Genomic DNA, 20,424 nt, shown 5'->3' with positions numbered 1-20,424 from the left:
AAACTTCTTAGACTACAGTATCTATACTTCCTCCTGTCCAGTTTGTTCATTTTTATGACCATTTTGTGTAAACCTAGAAATGTTTGTTGATAGCACAAAACAAAACAAATTCACTTCTACCCTTATCATACACTAAATGTTAAGACATTTACATTTACTGATACATTTTACATTTACTGATAATTTTAGTCCTCATTATGAATGTAACCTTCTTCATTTGTTTGATTTTTCTATCATTTCTTAAATAAGTTTTGAAGATTTTTCATAAATGTTTATACATATTTCATTACATTTTAACTAAATACTTCATGTGGGGTGTTGATATAAAATAAATAGCAATAATGACAATAGGCATATAATATTTTAAATAATAGAAATATTATTATTATCAATGTGATTTGTGGGGATGGATATTTTAGATTGTATGGGATTTTTTTAGACTAAATAAAGCAATGGGTTGATTAGTTACTTATCATTACATAAAATCTGCCTGTGGTGACACATGTATAAATTCCAAACTCAGGATGTGGGTACGTTGAAAGCTTGTCCTAGTAAAATTAGAACAATGTAAGAAGAATCCTTTTTTATTTTTATCATTATTGCTAAAGCAAACAATGTGTTTGTGTATTTATTTATTTATTTATTTATGTTTTCATTTTTTTTTCTTTTTTTATTACTTTTTATATTTTAGAGTCCAGTTGTTACCTTTTTCCTGATAGATCCACCTCCCATTGTTCCCCATCCCATTCCTCCTCCCTCCTGACTACTAAAGGATCCTCCTCCCCACCTCCCCAGGAGGCCTCCCCACTCCCTGGGGCCTCCAGTCTCTGCAGAGTTAGGCAAGTCTTTTCTTACTGAGGCCACTAACACTTCTCTGCTGTATATGTGTTGGGGGCCTCATATTAGCTGGATTATGCTGCCTGGTTGGTGGCTCAGTGTTCGAGAGATCTCAGTGGTCAGGGATAGCTGAGATTGCTTGTCTTCCTATAGGGTCACCCTCCTCAGTTTCTTCCAGTCTTTCCCTAATTCAACCACAGGGGTCCCTGGCTTCTGTCCATTGGTTGAAGGTAAGTAACTGCAGCTGACCCTTTCAGCTGCTTGTTGGCACTCTATCGTAGGACAGCCATACTAGGCTTCTATCTGTAAGCACACCACGGCATCATTAATAGTGTCAGTCCTTGGAGCCTCCCCTTGAGATGGATCCCTAATTGGGCAGATAATTGGACCGCCTTTCCCTCAGTCTCTTCTTCATTTTTGTCCCTGCAGCCCCCTTCTGTGTTTTATTTTTATATTAACCGTATATTATATGGTCTTCATATGCTGCTTAATGGAATTAGCTTAGGCTTTTGATGTTATAAAAAATTTGGAATATATTCTGCATGAACTTCCTTGCTAGTGACACAGAAATGTGTCTTACTTTTTTGTCTTCCATTTCAATCAGTATACCTTCAACTTTCATTGATATGTATTATTGTATAGCATAGGACTTCTAATAGTACATTCCACAGAAGTATTATCATTGCTTTGTTTCTGATCCTAGACTTTATTTTGATACTCATTTGGAAAAGCCAACTTTTGTGATTTAGGGGCAGTACCAGTTTATTCCGGGTTGTTGAGAGTTTTTGTCATCATCCAGTAATGGAAGTTTTTAAAGATTTTTCAAATATATATTTTATATTTAAATCTCTTTTAAAGCCTTCACATGGGATTTTATATTAATTCATTAAGTGTATTCATACAGTCTTGTATTGCTGGAATAAATTATACTTGCTGGTAATGTGCTCCATGAATTCAGCTTTTATTGACTTACTAATATTCCTTTGAATATTTCTGCTTATGTGTCTGTAAAAAGGAGATATTGTATTACTTTATAATTTTTTCTTCTTCTAATCCCTTCCTCATCTGTCTCACATGGTTTTGTTATGGAATATAATTTCTACTTCATTATGCCTTTCTCTTTGTTATATTCTGGAGCAAATGTGTACATGATATTGTACATATACAAATACATATTATATTAAGAGTGCAAGATATTACAAATGATACAATGTCCTGTCAGGACTTGATTAAAATTTTTTTGAATTGCTGTATTTTAGATCATATTTTTAATGTATAGTGTACTTTTTACTCATATATGAAATACTAACTCCTAAGATGTTATTTTCTAAAATTAGAACTGAATAATCCAAATGACCAGTTCAAAAGAATACATTTTGTTGTTTTTATTGCTTCATCATCTTGAATTTGCTGGATTTAAATAAAAAGGAATAGTCTCTTGTTCAAAGGACACTGCCTATAGGTTAATATCTTATAGCACTGAAGACAGTTCTTATACTTCAGGAGGATGAAAAATTTCATTAGATCATGGAATTTCAGGATAGGAATCCACTTCTATTTTCGCCTTATTGAGTAATAAATTTATTGGTCAGAAACAAGGGTAGTTTAGTAAAATTTTATATTGTTTGATATGAGAAATTTTGGCCTAATTTTGAATGTAGGGAAAGAAAAGTCTGTATCAAAAGGACTCATTCATAAAATCTCTCTTTGCAATAGTAATGAACTGATGGCTCACTGGAATCTGTCCTTTTCCTTCTTGAAATTTTAAAAGTTTAGGTTCATTAAAATTAAAATAGAAGAAATGTAAAACTGAAATGATTACTAATATTGTATGTAATACACCAGCTGATTTAATGTTCCCAACACATATACAGCAGAGGACTGCTGGGTCTGGACTCATAGAAGATGCACCTAACCCTTGAGAGATTTGCAGTCCCAGGGAAGGGCTGGAAAGGTTGGGGTTGGGGTGGGTGTGTCCTCTTGAAGATGGGAGAGGAGATGTGGGATGTGGAACAGTTGGAGGGTGGACTGGGAGGGGAATAAAGTCTGGACTGTAGAGTCTGGAATGTAAAAAAAAAAACATTAAAGTATAAATTTTTAAAGGATACTTCTATGAGATTTAGTTAAAAATACTATATATATACATATATATGTATATATACATATATATATCTCCATACTGTAATATTTAGTTGATGACTTACATCTAAGTCTAAAAATCTAAAGAATAGTTATCAAAATGTGATAGTATAATGAAATCAGAAAACTGAACTTTTTAGTTAATTATGCTATTTTTACCAAATTAACAAAATCTGGTACATATAATTCTTTTTCTGTTTAATCTATCTTGTAATATTTCCTTTTACTAAGCTATTATTTTGAGACAATAATTTGTAATGGTTATATGAACAAAATACTTATTAACAGTTTTATGAAAAGATTATCATTACAATATTTTTATATGTGAATATTTCTGAAATGTTATTTAAATTTAGAAGTAGTTTTATTTCACAACCTTATTTTAATTATAATCACTTATAGATGGATTTTCTCCATATACCTGAAAAATATTCTCTTAAAAATAGAGAGTACTGTGACTTTTGTAAACATAATTTAGTTTACCAGGAATGTATCAATTTTTCCTTAAGGCATTATAGCATTAGTTTGGCATAGAGAAAAGTCCCTTGACACTGATAGTACTATAAATCACCATGCCTCTTCATTCATTCCAACCTACTGAATCAGAGGAAGTGTCCTGAGGGGGGCAAAAAACATGAAAAGTGGAGAGGAGACATACTTAGAAAGAGGACAATTCAGAAAAAATGGGAGAGTATTAAAAAGTGAAAGAAACAGGCAAACATTTATATATAAAGGTAGAATAGATTTCTTCATGGAGAATAAATGTTTTGGTATACATGCTTAAAGGAGTTAAAAGTAACAAAGATAAATTTTACAACTAAAGGACAGATTATCCAAATTATACATGGAAAAATAAAACCATCAAATAAAATTTTAGGAATAAAGAAGTAAAGATTTCTTTTAAAATTAATGTTATCAAATTTAGTTGAAAGAAATTATATTACTAAATATTAGAAAAAGAAAATTATATGCCCATCCATCTGAACTCATATACATGCAAGTGACTAACTCTGGTTTATTGTGCTTGATTACTGACTTGAAACACTGTATCTTCCCAGAAATTTCCCACATGACTGTATTCATGTTGTAGAAAAATAATCTTCTTTAGTATCCAAAAATATCAGTAGTAGGACAAGAGTTGAAACAATGCCATCATGAGATTGCTACTCTGTTCTAGATAAAATATGTTGAAGGAAAATGTCTAGTTGTAGCCCAATAAATAAGCTAGATTTTATAATCTCTCAGAGAAGAAAGCAAGTGTCATATGTGACGATTATTTCCGGTGAAGTTTAAAGGAAGAGGGGGAAATAATCAAACACATTTCTATGCTTAGTTTGGCTGAGAAAGAATTCAAGTGGAAAACACAAAAAGACTGAGAAGACAGTGTCAGGCAGGAGAATAGGATTTGTGAGGTCTATTCTGGAAATCGTGGAGGCAGAGGCCATTTCAGACTTGCATTTTATTTAAAATGTGTGCGTTTAACAAGTTTGAAATAAATGACATGCATAGTCTCATTCTCATTAATATTAGTCTTATTCTGTATAGTGTATCACAGATCACTCTGCCTAACTGAAGACTGTATCCTTGGATCCACAGCATAGTCTCTTACATACATTCTCTTCTATGCTTCTTACCAAAGAAGACTAAATTGTGAAAGTGCTATTTATAAAAGATTTTGGTTTCTTTATTCCATATTATAAGTTCATTAAAACATGATATTATAACATTATACAAAGTTAAAAATATTTCCTTTTAAGTAGTACCCACAACTTCAGAGTATACTGTTATTGTTGTTGAAATAAAGATTTATTCAATTCATGTTGGCGGATTATACATTACATTTGTTAAAATTCTTATGAATTGATTTTCTATATATGATCATTATTGTTTATAATTCATAATCATTATTGTGGTATTTGAGATTCCTCCTTGGTTCATTTATGCCTTATTTTACAAGCAAATTACAACCCACTTAGATGATTTTTTTGTGAAGTTACCTTTATAAAATAGATATTAATTAGAACTAATTATTTTTTCTTTAATATATGACACATGTTGTGTATCACTTGAAATTTAAAGTGTTTATAAAGATCATGTCTCATAATCAGGACATGGTAATAGAAAAAGTAGTTTCTTAAAATCATATTGAAAAGGATTTAACTTTTAAAACTCTTTCTCTGTCTGATTGGTTTCCATTAATAGAAGCAAGGTTTATACAGTCTAATATAGGGAAGGTACCACACTAGTTAAAGAATTAATTCTACAGTAATCATTATAATGAATTATAATGCCTTTCTATATTTTTTGTGTTTAATTATTTAGATAAATAAATAAATTAGAATGAAGTCTTGAAAAACAAAAACAAAAACAAAAACAAAAACAAAACAAAAAAAAATACCACACCCAGAATGAAGATGAATTTATTTTTCTCCATTGTACTACAATAGAGGTTTAAATTTTGGTAATATTCTAATCAAAATTATATTTTAACCACTATGTTTTGAAGCAACTCAAGTATCAATTATTCTAAGTCCATTATTTCATGATGACTGGCTATACTTGTTTAATATTTTAAGATTACTTAAATCCAAAATGTCCTGTTTCTCTTGATCTGAGGTATTTGTTCAGATTATTATTGACATGGCATGATGGGGAGAAGAAATTAGTACATATCAAATTGTTTTCAATGGAATAACCACCCACGTATTTACAGAATTATTCTTTTTTGTTTTACCTCTTTGAAGCTTCACACCGACCAAGATAAAGGAGATGGAAATTTAAAATACATTTTGACAGGAGATGGTGCTGGTAATCTCTTCGTTATAGATGAAAATACAGGAGATATTCACGCTGCAAAGAAACTAGACAGAGAAGAAAAATCTCTGTACATTCTTCGTGCCAAGGCTATAGACAGGAAGACCGGGCGACAAGTGGAGCCAGAATCTGAGTTTATTATTAAAATCCATGATATCAACGACAATGAGCCCAAATTCACTAAAGACCTGTACACAGCCAGTGTTCCCGAAATGTCTGGAGTTGGTAGGTACCTACTCACCCATGTGCTTAACATGATTGCTCTTGTACTTTTACTAAAACATTTGCAACCACGTGATTACATGTGTCCTTTCAGAATCAGAGCTGCATCTAGAAACTCTCCTTTTAGTCAAACATCTCCTTTCCAAATAATTTCAATCATTATTGCAGCCATGTCTTCTTTTCATTATCATTAATGAGTGAAGTTATTTGATTCCGAGGACAGCAGCACCTGCTCTGTCATTCAGAATAAATGCGTTGCCGCCTGATCTGGGATGGAGTGAAGTATGTCAGCAGCTCTTCTCACATTAAACTGAAAAAGGAAACTGTAGCAGGATAATTTCCTGCTGCTGCTACATTGTATTTGCAATAAAGCTAGGTAATTGGGGAGGAGCTAATGTGGGAGGAGCAAAGAGTGGAAGAGTGGGAAAAAGAAGGAAGAGAAAGGGAGAAGGAGAGAACCGTGGAGGAGGACAGATGGGTCGAGAGGAGTCCTGGGTAACAACTTATATCTAAAGGTTAGATATTGGGTAACTATTCTAATTACATGGGCATCTTGTTAATTGAGCATTTCCAAATATATAAATCCATTGGATAATCTTTAAGCATTAAGAGTCTTCTATATGGGCAAGTAAAGCGGGTATGATCAGGGGCTCAGCTGAAATTTGTGGGGCCAGCATGATAAATTGGCAGAGCCAGCTGCCATGCTGGCATCTCCTGGGTCTAGTTGTGGCACGTTTGGCCTCTGGCTACTTCTACCTGTGGCACGCATGGCTTTTGGCCACTTCTAGTGTGGAACATGGTGGTCAGAGCTAAGCAGAGCCATCAGCCAATTAGATAGTTGGCCAGCGCTGCAGCCTTTTCTAAATATTACCTGATACAGGATACTGCTCTATTTGACAAACTGCTTCTACATAACTGGCTCATTTAATCATCAAAATAAACTTAATTAGTAAATATGGGAGATAGGACTTCACAGTCTGTCCTGTCAATTAGAAGTTCAGAAGAATTTAACAACTGAATGAAGATCAGATAACCTGTAGCATCATTCTAGGATTCACAAATTTTTGCTCTATATCTCTATATTTTTCTCTACTAGTCTTCCATGAAAACTAAAAACAGTAATTTCTCACAGTTCCGAGATTCTACCAATTTCAAAACCATTCCTTACTATACACAATTATTACTTGTATGCACGTTAAATGGTTAATTTTATCAATGTGTAATGATTCCATTTTATAATAGAAATACATATTGTTTTAAAATATTAGTGAAGTATTATTAAATAAAATATCCATGTAAGATATTCATTTTTTCTATATTTATCATTACGCACTTGAATATTAGTTCTAAATAATATAATAATGCATGTTTGACTGAAGAAACTATTAGAAAAAACTAAATCTTTATACATCTTCACTGACAGTGCAATATAAATGCTTTTTAATGGTATAGTCTGTTTACAGAAATGCTCCGAGAATTTTTGTGTAAGCCCACCTATTTGGGGAAAATGAGGTTCTATTATCTCTTCAAGTTTTTATTCTTATAATGTAAAATTAATGTATCAAAAAAGACAGGAGGCTTTTGAGATCATAAAGCCCTCGTGTAACATATCATAGATGGGATTTCTTCAATGTTGAACTTATAAGTTTAGACTGTTATAATTTTCTGGATTGATCTATATTTCCCAAGCATTAAGTTACTTCAGATGCATATTTTAGAATTGCTGTACTTATGTTTTAGAAGAAAATATATGTAAAGTTATGTTGTTGATAAGTAATTATCAGTTTTGAATTGAACAGAATTATTGTTATATCCCTAAGTTTTGAAAAACATTTTAATATGTTAATTTGCAAATTACTTTGGCCTTATTTATATTTCCATAGATTTATCCATACTGAGAAACATAATAAACATGATTAAGATGACAGAAATATTTGATTATTAGAAAAATTGATCAGACACATTCACACAGTCATGTACTTTCAACTTTCATTCCATTACTTGATGGTTTTAAATATTTTTTTATTCACTTAAGATTATAATATGATCACATCATCTTCTATTTGCTGGGTTTTTTTCTTCAAAACATTTCCGTATACCTTCCTTTCACATTTTCAAATTCATGGCCTCTTTTTTAAATTAATTATCTTTACACACACACACACACACACACAGACAGATACAAAGACACACAGACTCAGACACAGACACACAGAGATACACAAAGACAGAAGACACACAGACAGACAGACACACATACCACACAGACAAATACACACAGATACACAGACACACACAGAGACATTCACAGACAGAAGACACACACACACATACCACAGAGATACACACACAGATACAAAGACACACACAGAGACACACACAGACAGAAGACACACAAATAAACTCCTGCCAATCTGCTAAGCCTACTTTTATCATCCTATGGAAAGATAACAAGCTATAAACAATGCTTGTTTTCATACGGTGATATAGAATAGCATGCCGCAATTTCACGTCTGAAGAGAATTTATACTTCCAAAGAAAAACAAAACTTAAGTCTAACATGTAAAGGTCTAATTTCTCTGATTTTAAAAGACTGTTGCTGTGATGGTGGTGGTTGTTATTCCCAGTGAGTGCTTGAAACCATGCTCTCCTCTTGTATCCCTAATACTTAGGGATACAAGATATCCCTAATACAGGATAGGGATACAGGATATCCCTAATGCTTAGGAAGGTGAGAATTAGTCTCATGGATTCTTAAGTTAATGAATGTGGAGAAGGACAGCAGAGAACACGTGAGCTTTCCAGGCTAAAGGAAGTTGCACATCCGTGTGTCCTTTTCATCTCTTTATTGACCCATTTAACCAAACCTAAATAAGCTTAGGGGCCCCTAAAGAAGGCCAAAGGAAATAAAATAACCTCACAAAAACATTGAAGTGTTAAAATAGAATAAAATACTATTTTTAGCTTTATAATTTAATGATTTAAATACTTTCATTTTAGTGGGAAAAAAAGTTGGAAATAAAATGTGAAAATCAAAAGTTAACTTTTGAGAAAGCTTAATATTTCATTACTATTTATGGATTTACAAGTGACAGTCAATGTGGAACTCTATGTGCACAGAAAAGTTATAGTTCATTTTCCCTTCTTTTATCTTTTGTGCTTGTGTGTGTGTGCTTAGCTCTGATGTTTGAATCAGGCTTTCTAACCTGCTAAGACTCTATTTTGCATTTATATTACATTTTTGTTTGTTTGCTTCATTGTAAGACCTCTTTGTTTTGTTGTATATATAATCCTACTTCACTAATGTAAAAAATAACAGGTTTCAAAATGTTGAGTGTGTCTTTTCCCATGTACCAATGAATGTGTTAATCAAACACTTGTTTATATTTAGTGTGGACTTTTTTCACGATGATATTATTATTTATTAAGGTTTTAATTCATTAACTTCTATAAATCTCTGTGATAAAATATGTCATATATTTTCATACATTCCATAGTGAAGAGTAAATCCAGAATTCCTTTTAAGAAAATAATGAGAGGGAAAATGGTTTTTGAAATAGATAATCTTTAGAAGAACTGACATGCCTCTGCTTTTGGTGGGGCTGGAAACAGGTACCTCTGTTATACAAGTGACTGCCACCGATGCAGATGATGCAAACTATGGGAACAGTGCCAAAGTGGTCTACAGCATACTGCAAGGGCAGCCATACTTTTCAGTGGACCCGGAATCAGGTAAATACATGGATGCCTTCCCCAGTATATTTCATCTTATATAAAATAGCCTGATACACATTTGTTTAGGTTGTTTTCTGTTTTAAAACCTATCCAGTCAGTTGTATATAGCTGTTTTCTTTCTATATTTATTTTATGAAAATAAAATCAAGCATCTTTATATTAACACAACCTATTTGAGCTTAACTCTTTTCACTATTATTTATTGGTGTTAAATTTAAGAGACTTCAAGATTTCAAAGGGATTATTACAATTTTCAGAATAAGAAAATATTCCAAACTTGAAGAACATGACGAGTATGAAAATTAAGCAAAGTCAGCCAATCAAAATAGAAAATGCACAAAATAGAATCTTTTCTGTTTGGGGAATTAAGTTAAATTGATTGTGGATATTCTCATTTTCTTCATCTAATCCCTGTAAAATGGATTTTAAAAAGTATATCTTGATTTCAAAAGTAAATGCTTTATGTTTTTTTTTTTTTAATTTTTAAAGGCATAATAAAAACTGCATTGCCAGACATGAGCAGAGAAAACAGAGAGCAGTACCAAGTTGTTATTCAGGCTAAGGATATGGGCGGCCAGATGGGAGGCCTCTCTGGAACCACCACAGTGAACATCACCCTAACAGATGTCAACAACAATCCTCCTCGATTTCCACAGAGTAAGTCTGTCCTGACAGTGTAATGTGAATATTTTCAAACACACTGACCTGAACTACCATAGATTGTAGTGTCTGCACTTCTAGTCCTTTTGCTATGAGCAAATCAAGGCACATGTCTTTAAAGGAAACAGTTAAAATTTCCTATAAGTAATAAGTGATGATACACATCACCAAGTAGAGATGGAAGAAAACAAGACAACAAAGTTCTCTTGCAACTTAATGTGTTCTAGCTGTTGATGAGCAAGAATGCTTTGCAAACTGATGTCCTCACAGTCACGATTGCTGTCCCAGCCTTCTTCTAACCACGCTGAGTAGGGATGTGGGCGCAAAAGTCTGCCTGTTTATATTCAAAGTCTACACTGTTCACAACTCTTAGCTAATTTATAAACAACATCATAAGCCTTTATTTAATGGATCTTAAAACACAGATTGGATGTTTATCATCTCTGAAAACAGGATCTATATTTAAAGCAATGTACGTGGGTTAAATTGGCAGCATTTTAATATCCTTTTGGTTTACTTTAAAAGTCATGAAAACTTGATGATGATAATATCTTATTAATATTGAAGTCATCTAGTATGTAACAACGTGTTAATTTTATTGTCATTAAATTTATTGAACACTGAAGATCAGTACATTTCTTCCAGTTGTCATGCAAACGTTCCATTCAGATTCTCAAATATAAAATAAGTGTATACCTGGATGAATTATCACACTGTTCTATTATCCATTAGGATACTAGCAGAAGCTCTATGTCCATTATAGTAATGACTAAATGCTGAGGGCTGGTCAGTCAACTAAATTGACTTCAGTTATAATGAAATGAATTCCTCTAAATAAAATTGTAAATTAATTAATATCACAATTTTTCTTGTTTTACTGACCAAGGCTTGACAGTAAAGTTTGGGAAATCCCATGATAAACTTAAAGTCTGCCATTTCTAACCACAGAAATCACTGGAAAAAGATTAGACTTTGAAGTCTGAGAGACTGTTTTGTATTATCTTTTTTTACAACTCAGCAAGATAATTTTCTTTGGCCTGTCTACTGAAAATAATTTACCTGAGTTGCTTCTTTGTAAGGTCTAAAAAGAGCACAACAGAAAACCTTTGGGTTTATAAAATGCCTGGCACCCACGTTTAAGTTTATTTCTTTAGTTATTTTCAATTTTCTTATTTACACATTTATAGAGAGTTTGTAAATGAGATGTTTGTCAAAACAGAAGAACTGTGATGTATCTATAGATCTGTATTAAACATGGAAAATATGCTACTTAAAGACATTAAAGCTAAAATATATAAGCAGAAACAACTAGAATAATGGAATTACTGCTTGAAAATTATTTTTTTCTAGAACTTAGAATAAAAGAATAAAGGTACAATATTTCAAATAATGAAAACTTCATTATTTAAAATTCTCATCTTCGCTTTTTTACTTAAATGTGTATAAAATGTGTGGTTACAATATCAAAAATCATAATCAAGTAACAAACAATTGGTTATCATGGTTGTTACACCAGATGGTTTGGATTGTTATAGCGTGCTTCTGTGTGCTCTTTCAGAAACTTTGGACATTCTTTTAATCTTTCTGGAATTAATATTTCTCATGTACAGAGAAAGTTCACCTTCTATACATTAGTTTTCCACTCCATGATTCTATAACTTTTGACAGCATACAATTCAATATGATGAAAATGTCTCTCAAGTTAAATCACTTTAACTAAGAGGGAAATAGAAAATTTGTATCATCCTATGTTGAAAGTGAAGGAAGCTATGATTTACTTTGCAGGCACTTATCAGTTTAATTCTCTGGAGTCTGCACCTCTTGGAACTCATCTTGGAAGGATAAAAGCCAATGACCCTGACACAGGGGAGAATGCCGAGCTGGAGTACAGCATTTCAGAAGGAGAAGGATCAGACATGTTTGATGTGATCACTGACAAAGATACACAGGAAGGGATCATAACTGTCAAACAGGTCTCTCTTGCCTGTCTTTCTATTTTCACTAAGTGCTCTTTAGTTTGTTCTCACTTTTCAGTGCAGAGAAAAACAACTCTTGATCTACTTTTCATCATCTTCTATTTGCTGTCCATCAACCACAGGAAGTAGAAAATCTGATTTCTCTTTAAATAAGTGATACGTTGTTCTTGAGAGTTATGCTGCTGCTGCTGCTCAAATAGCTGGGCTTGTAATAGACAAGAACCAGACTCATAGTAAACTCAAGGGAGTTTGCTTTGTATTTCTCCGTGGCATGAACAATAAACACTGATCTATCACTGATATGTCATACATTCCTCAAATATTTTCTTGTAAGTTTGGTGGTCTATGTAAGATAAGTGAAAAAAGATAAAGAACTAAGACCTAGAGTTGACCTTGACACCTCATACCTGAGGATTAGCTGCCAACATATCAGACGTTGCTATGTAAGATGTTCTTGTTTGCATATATTTTCTTAATTTTTAGTTGAATGTTGAAGAATGCTCTGTAAGAAGATGAAGACCAATATAGTTAACATTATTTTTATGTTTCACTATTTTATTTCTTTTAATATAGGCTCAAGTTGATGAAATATAGAATTTATTCTAGATATATGTTTTAGTCAGTCTTCTGATTTTAATAATGTTTAACTTAAATAATGCTACTATTTAATCAGTATTGATTTAGATAACATTTCATTTAACTGGGCCTAGAAATATTGAAGTGAGTTACCGAATGGATGTCAGTTTATTATGCATTCCAGAATAGTTATCTTGTATAAACATAAAGCAAATGCACTAGTTCATTGTTCAAAAATGATTAAGCTATAATTAGGATAGTTACTTACCCATATTTGATATTAAATTTTAAAAGGTTTTTAAACATTCATATGGTCAACGATTGCTGTCTTCAGATGTATCCTAACATTTCTTACTTTCTTTAAACTCAGAATTTAGATTTTGAAAAGAAAATGTTGTACACTTTAAGAGTGGATGCAAGTAACACCCACCCTGATCCTCGATTCTTACACCTTGGACCTTTCAAAGACTCGGCCATGGTTAAGATATCTGTGGAAGACGTAGACGAGCCTCCTGTGTTCAGTAAGCTCTCTTACTTGATGGAAGTGGATGAGGATGTGAAGGAGGGGAGCATCATCGGACAAGTCACAGCATATGACCCAGATGCCATGAACAACATAATAAAGTGAGTACCTGAGAAGCGGGTAGCTATTTGTGTAAACATTCAATCCATTTTAAGACGTATGTAAAAACTTGAATCATATAACTATGCATGTTAGATCACAGCTATGAATACATCCTCAAGATACATTTTTTTATCTCTGCTCTCTTCTGATTACTTCAAGCATGAGACACCACGTGAGTTTTACAACCGCAGAAGGTAGATGCTATTATGACAATTTACCATGAGTAATAATACTAAAACACTGGGTATTTAAGTAATTACTCTATGGCAAAAAACCTAATAACTAAAAATATAGACAGGATTTCAATTTTGGACTCATCCACAAATTCTAATCTCTTAATTGTTAATGTTTATTGCCTCTATGTTTTAAATCAAATCAATGTATATATTTATTATTTAATAAATACATTTAAAAATACAAAGGATTCTGTAAATAGCTAAATATCTGCTGATTTATACTAAGATATGTACAATAAATATCTAGAAATAAATATCTGAAAGAGAAAATTTGTAGTAACTTCTTTGTAGATAATTATAGAAATATACTCTGTTAAAGTAGACAGTAAAATACTACATATTCTTGTTTTGTTTTGTTTTGTTTTGTTTTTGTTTTTGTTTTTCGAGGCAGGGATTCTCTGTGTAGCACTGGCTGGCCTGAAACTCACTCTGTAGACCAGGCTGGTGTCAAACTCAGAAATCCACCTGCCTCTGCCTCCCAAGTGCTGGAATTAAAGGAGTACACCACCACTGGCAGGCTTACACATCCAAATTTTGATGGGTAACTTTATTAATTATGTTCATATATCCACAGAAAATGTTTCTAAAAATATATAAAACAACAAAAAGAGAATAAAGTATTATCAATTAGTAAGGTATAATATTTTCCAAACTTGATCAGTTGATTCACCATTTAAGAAAGTAGAGCTTCTGAAATTTAAATATTTTTATAAGCTTCCCATTAAGAAATACACAAATAGATTTGTTTACATCTTTATGAGTTCATATGTGCCTTGCTTAATTAATTTTGAAGGCCTTGTTCTCCTGGCTTCCTTCTGCTCTCCCTCCCTTCTGAGTGTTACATTTTTTTAAGGATTAGAAATATTATTTAACAAATAGTGTTATTCATTCAATTACTTCATAATAATTATTATCAATTTTATCATCTATAGATGCTTTGTCTAAAATTATATGTTAACAAGTTTTTCTTCTGATTTAAATCTTTAACAATTTTGCCCATATAGAATTTATTTTAAATAATTATTAAACTCTTTGACATTTGAAGATGTAATTCGCATTTTCAATGCTAATCAAACAATTAAAATTATATCATTTCAAATAGCTTCAATTACTATTAATTCCAAATATCAGTAGATTCTAAAGAGTATAACAATGATTTTATAATGTCAGCTAGGTAAATACCAAAAATATCAATAACCAATCTCATATTTTGGACATACAGGGAGAGGGGTGGGGGGTGTCTTGCATGTGCATATTAGGTACATATGCACATATATGCATGTGGAAACTGGAGGACGATGTCATGTTTCTGACTTCTCAATCTGTTTTCCTCTCATTTTTGAGATGGTATTTCTCATTGAATGTGGACTTTGCCAGTTTGTGTAGATGAACTGTACAGGAAGTCCTAGGAATCATAAACTGTCCCCAACCCACATAGTACTGAATTTATAGTTATGTGCCTGGCTTTTAGATTGATGCTAGTGATGGAATTCAAGTAATCATTTTGCTCTATAAACACTGTTACAAATGAGCATAGGCCATGGTTGCAGATATTTGGCTTAATTTTTACATACTTAATGCATATTTGTATTGTATTCAGCATAAGGTATCATGTTAAATGTATCAATGTATTTTTACACATGAAAGGTTTTTTAAAACTTTCCTAAATGTTCTTCTCTTTAACCAAATTATTTATGATGTTTAAACAATATTTACTATGATTTAAAATACTCAGAATTTTTAAAAAGAACTATGTAAATATATTTGTAATGGAACTGAGTAAATGATTCATATAGATGAATGATGAGGAGTGGGTATGTGTGGGATGATATGGAAAATATGAGACATATATACAATACTTTTATACTGAAATTATTTAATAATTCATTTATATTTTAGTATATATGAGTTTAGCATGTGTATTATTCAGAGTTCTCTAGAATAAAAATGGTGACTATACATATATATGTGTGTATGGTATTATACACACACATATACATACATACATACATACATACATATATGCATATATACATACATATATGCATATATACATATATACATACATACATACATACATACATACCACACATACATATGTACATACATATGGGATTTATTTGAGAAGCTTACAAGCTGTGAATCAACTAGGCCAACAATGGTTTTCTATGATAGGAATATTCAAGTATCCATTTGCCAGTTGGGGAGAGAGCCTTGTGGAGGGGGCACAGAGTAGGACCTTGTGTGGCTTTAAAGTCTGAAGGTCTCTGGACATTCTAGCTTTCTAATTGTACTGAAATGCTGATGAAAACTTCTAAAAAAAAATCCTATAAACTTCCTTGCTCTTTCTGAGTAAAAGGCTGCATTTTTAGGCAATTGACACCTGTTGCCTAACTTTTGAGGATTAAGTAATGTGGTCTTTGTTTTATCTCAGCAGGAATTGCAAGGACCTACCTTTCAAAAAGAACATTGAAAAGTGATTACAGCATTTAACACTAAGTTGTAAAATGTTTCCTATGAAAGCTATCTAAGGGGGAAAGCAGAAAGATCCTAAGTGGGGAAAGGGAAAAATTCTTCTCTAAGCTGGGGGGTTGGGGGGTCTTAACAGGAAAAGGAAAATAAATTCTCTCTTCCTCTCTTTGTCCTCAGCATTTATACATCTTTCAGAATACATAATCACATGTTAAAATGTTTAGCACAAGTTCACAAAAATATTAAATCAGAAATTGAAATAAAAGTTTACAATAGAAAATGTTTACATGCATATCCATAGGAATAATTATCTAAATATACATCACCTGTTACAGCTCTACAGGTTCAGTGAAAGTTGAATATCATGACTAAGTTATTAGTGAAGTTTTGTATAGAAAAACACAGTCAATATTTTATCTTTTGTCGTAGCACCTATAATAAATTGTTAGTTCCCTTTTTATGACTTTTGATTAATTTTTGTACAACCTCTTGGTATGTGCTCTGAGTAAGAGAAAGTCTGGTTACTACTATCTTACAGCAATTAACTGGTGACACATGGGAGACTGGCAGAGTTCTCATTGCAGTTTTGACTATTAGAAAAGGATCTAATAGCAGTCCAACTATAAAAGGACTGAATAATCACTGATAATAGTTTTAGGAATTCTTACAGGAACATTATTTGGACTTAAGAAATCATCTATTTGTCTATATAGCATCACTAAAAGACAGTACATCTTTGTAGATCTGCAGAGATCTGTTCAAAAGGGGTGGGCTAATACATAGTGATTGTTATGTATGTTTAATAATAACAGGAAGAGGATATTAATAGCAGGAATCTTTCCTAAAATGAATTCTCCTTGGCCTTGCTTTTGAGAAAGAATCTGTCACAGATTATATTATAATCCAAATCACATCATCTCAGGAAGATCACCTGCTAGTTATTAGCTTATCCTATAATGGCTCCTGACATCCATTATTGTCCAGTCCAACAGTCTAGATATCTCATCTGGCCTTCAATATGAATGGGAATCCCCAAGAAGTAGGCTTTAATGTCAGTGAAGGAACAGAATTGCCAGCTAAAGGTGAGGGAAAGCATAGAAAGAAATAATCTCTGGAGGTAGAGGAAGAGAGAAAGATCTGGGAGGGTGAGAGGAGGGGGAGGGTAAAAAGGAGAGCAGGTTCAGATACTGGAAGAGATGGGGGAAAAGTACAAAGAATCAGAAATTTGAAAGTAAAGGTATAGCAGTGGGAGAGGAAAAACTGGAGGTAGCCACTAGAAATTCCCAGTTGCCAGGGATCCAAAAGGTTCCTAGGATCTAACAGTGAGGACAATAGCCAAAATACCCAACTAAGGGGAGGGAGAACCTGTAGAGATCATATCCAGTGGATAAGCATGGACCCCGGTTGAGGGATGGGGCCACACACCGACCTCAAAAATATTAATCCAGAATTCCTCTTGTCAAAAGGAAGTACTGGAACAAAGAGTGGAACAGAGACTGAAGGATACACTATCCAGAGACTGCTCCACCTGGGGATAGATCCCATATACAGACACCAAACCTAGACACTTTTGGTGATGCCAAGAAGTGCTTGCTGACAGGAGCCTGGTATTACTGTCCCTTGAAAGGGTCTGCCAGAGCTTGATTAATATAGATGCAGATGCACACAGGCAAACATTGGACTAAGCGTGGGGGCCTCAACGGGGGAGGTAGGGAAAGGACTGAAAGAGCTGAAGGGGTTTGCAACCCATAAGAAAAACAACAATACCAACCAACCAGACTCCCCTCCCCAACTCCGACCCCCTAGAGCTCCCAGGGACTAAACCACCAACCAAAGAGTACACATGAGAAGACCCATGCATTCAATTGTAGTAGAGGATTGCCTTATCTGGCATCTATGGGAGGGGAAACCTATCTATGGGAGGCTAGATGACCCAGGGTTGGGGAATGCTAGGGCACTGAGGTGAGAGTGGGTGGGTGGGTGGGTGGATGGGGGAGCACCCTCATAGAGACAGGGGGAGGAGAAGGGGATAGGGTGTTTGTGGAGGGGAAACTGGGAAGGGAGATAACATTTGAAATATAAATAAATGAAATAACCAATTAAAAAAAAAAAAGTTGGATATCCCTGAAAAGAAAATGCTAGATATCCCCTGGTTTAGTGTTGGTGAAGTGAAGTCTTTAAGTCTTTGGGGAACTGCAATTTTGGACTGGATACACTGAAAAACTTAATCCTTCAAAATGGGAAGGCCCAAAACACATGCCCTTCAGTAATTCTATAGAACACAAAATGATAAAAGGGATACCGACATATTTGAAGAGTTTCTTTGACACCCATTTCCTTGTTACAGACCTTAGAGACATAGAAGCTCCTTTCTAGCTAGATGAATTAAATGTAATATGTTTAATGCATGTCCCTGCAACCGAACCCCCTTCAACTTTTCCCACTTGCCTGTAGCTGGGTCACATGGCAGTACTGAATTGCCAAAGGCAAGATGATCATAGCTATTATAATGCATAGCATAGTCAAAGAAATATTCATAAGGATCCAAAATGAGCAGGACAATTTTGGTGTTTTTTTATGGTGGTATTGACTCATACAGCCCTTTGCTACTGGTTAATTAATCACTATGTTTCCAGGCATGAAACAGCAAAGAATTCTACTGCATTTTGTTTGATTTGAATAACCAAAAGCATTCACAAGCAAATGACAGAAAGCTTATATTGGATCATGGACAAAAGAAAACTCAATCACGTAGACTAAGTTTTAAACTTGAGCCAATTTGAAGACCCAGAATCACTTGAATGAAATGATGGCCAGGCTTCCCTGAGGAAGGATCTTGATAAAATACCTCAGAGTTTTACTGATAGCCTTTCTCCAGTCCTTCCCCAAAGGAACCAATGGACTTTCTCAAAGATAATTGTACACTGGGGAAGAGGAAACAATCAGGCTTTGTGGCACCCATTGAACCTTGGTTCTAAATTGAGACTGATTTCTGGAGACCCCAAGAAACATCATGATACCCTCCCTCCATTAGAGTAAAGGCTTAAAGGGTTAAGATAAGTAATAGAGTTTTCTGTGAAATGTGATTCACAGTAGGTCTAGTGTGTCTTTAATCAAACGCTGTGGTTATATCCTCAGCCTTAGAATGTGTAATTGGGATAGATATCTTTAGAAAGTGCTAGAATTCCTATATTGGTTCCTGACCTGTACAATGTTACATAATACTTTGGGAAAAGTTAAAATAAGCTATTAGATTTGCCTCTACTAGGAAAATAATGAATCAAAAGTATCATTGGAGGAATAGTAAAACATCAGTGTCTTCATCAAGGACTCGTCGGTTCTCACATCATTTTTGTTTTTTTCTCATGGCCTGAGCAGTGCAGAAGACATGTTGATCACGGAGAATGACAGTTGACTCTAAGAGACTCAATAAATCAGTGACTCCAGTTGCAGTTGCTGTACCAGATGTGATGGTGTAACTTGAGCAGATTAATACATTTCTGATACACAATATACATGCAGCTATTGAATTAGAGAATGATTTTTTTTCTTGGTTCCTAGACATAAAGACCACTAGAACCCATATGTTTTCAGTTGAAAAGCCAGCAATATACCTCTACATTTTAACCTCAAGGATATATTAGCTAATCAGTCATGTAATATACATTGTTTGGAGGGGGTCTTTGTGATTGTTTTTATTTTAAATATATCATATTGTTCCACTATATTGATAACATTATATTGGTTAATCAAGTGAAAAGGAGTTAGCAACAAATTTTGAGGTTTTGTTAACACATATGCCTATTAGCAGTTGAATAATAAATTTAACAAAATTCAAAGCTTTTCATTTTTATTGAAAATCCATTCTTGTCTCATACCATACATCCTGGCCACAGTTTCCCCTCCTTCTACTTCTCCTAGCTTCCACTAGCACCTCTAATCTCCCCCAGATTCTCCTTTATTTCCTCTTCAGAAAAGAGTAGGCCTCCAAGAAACAACAGCTAAACAGAGTCGAACATCCCGAGCTTTTGATCTTGAGCTAGGTATTGTCTGACCAATAAAGCCATGAAGTAGGATGTGTGAAGCTGCAATCTATTATCAAATGAAAATGATATACACATAAGTAATTTCA

The 20,424-nt window shown here is 33.5% G+C and overlaps 1 protein-coding gene across 1 annotated transcript in view; it reads left to right on the top strand.

Annotated features, from left to right (window-relative positions):
* Cdh9 (cadherin 9) overlaps positions 1–20,424 on the top strand; it is a 123,135-nt gene that overhangs the window by 86,608 nt on the left and 16,103 nt on the right. The window contains exons 3-7 of the mRNA XM_034523669.2: positions 5,721–6,015; positions 9,625–9,744; positions 10,237–10,404; positions 12,193–12,380; positions 13,330–13,583. Coding sequence (XP_034379560.1) covers positions 5,721–6,015; positions 9,625–9,744; positions 10,237–10,404; positions 12,193–12,380; positions 13,330–13,583 — 1,025 coding nt within the window. The remainder of the gene's footprint in view (positions 1–5,720; positions 6,016–9,624; positions 9,745–10,236; positions 10,405–12,192; positions 12,381–13,329; positions 13,584–20,424) is intronic.

The sequence above is a fragment of the Arvicanthis niloticus genome, chromosome 19, assembly GCF_011762505.2.
Source record: "Arvicanthis niloticus isolate mArvNil1 chromosome 19, mArvNil1.pat.X, whole genome shotgun sequence".
Classification (NCBI taxonomy): domain Eukaryota; kingdom Metazoa; phylum Chordata; class Mammalia; order Rodentia; family Muridae; genus Arvicanthis; species Arvicanthis niloticus.
Note: the sequence above shows the minus strand (reverse complement) of the source record. Positions and strands in the feature narration are given on the sequence as shown.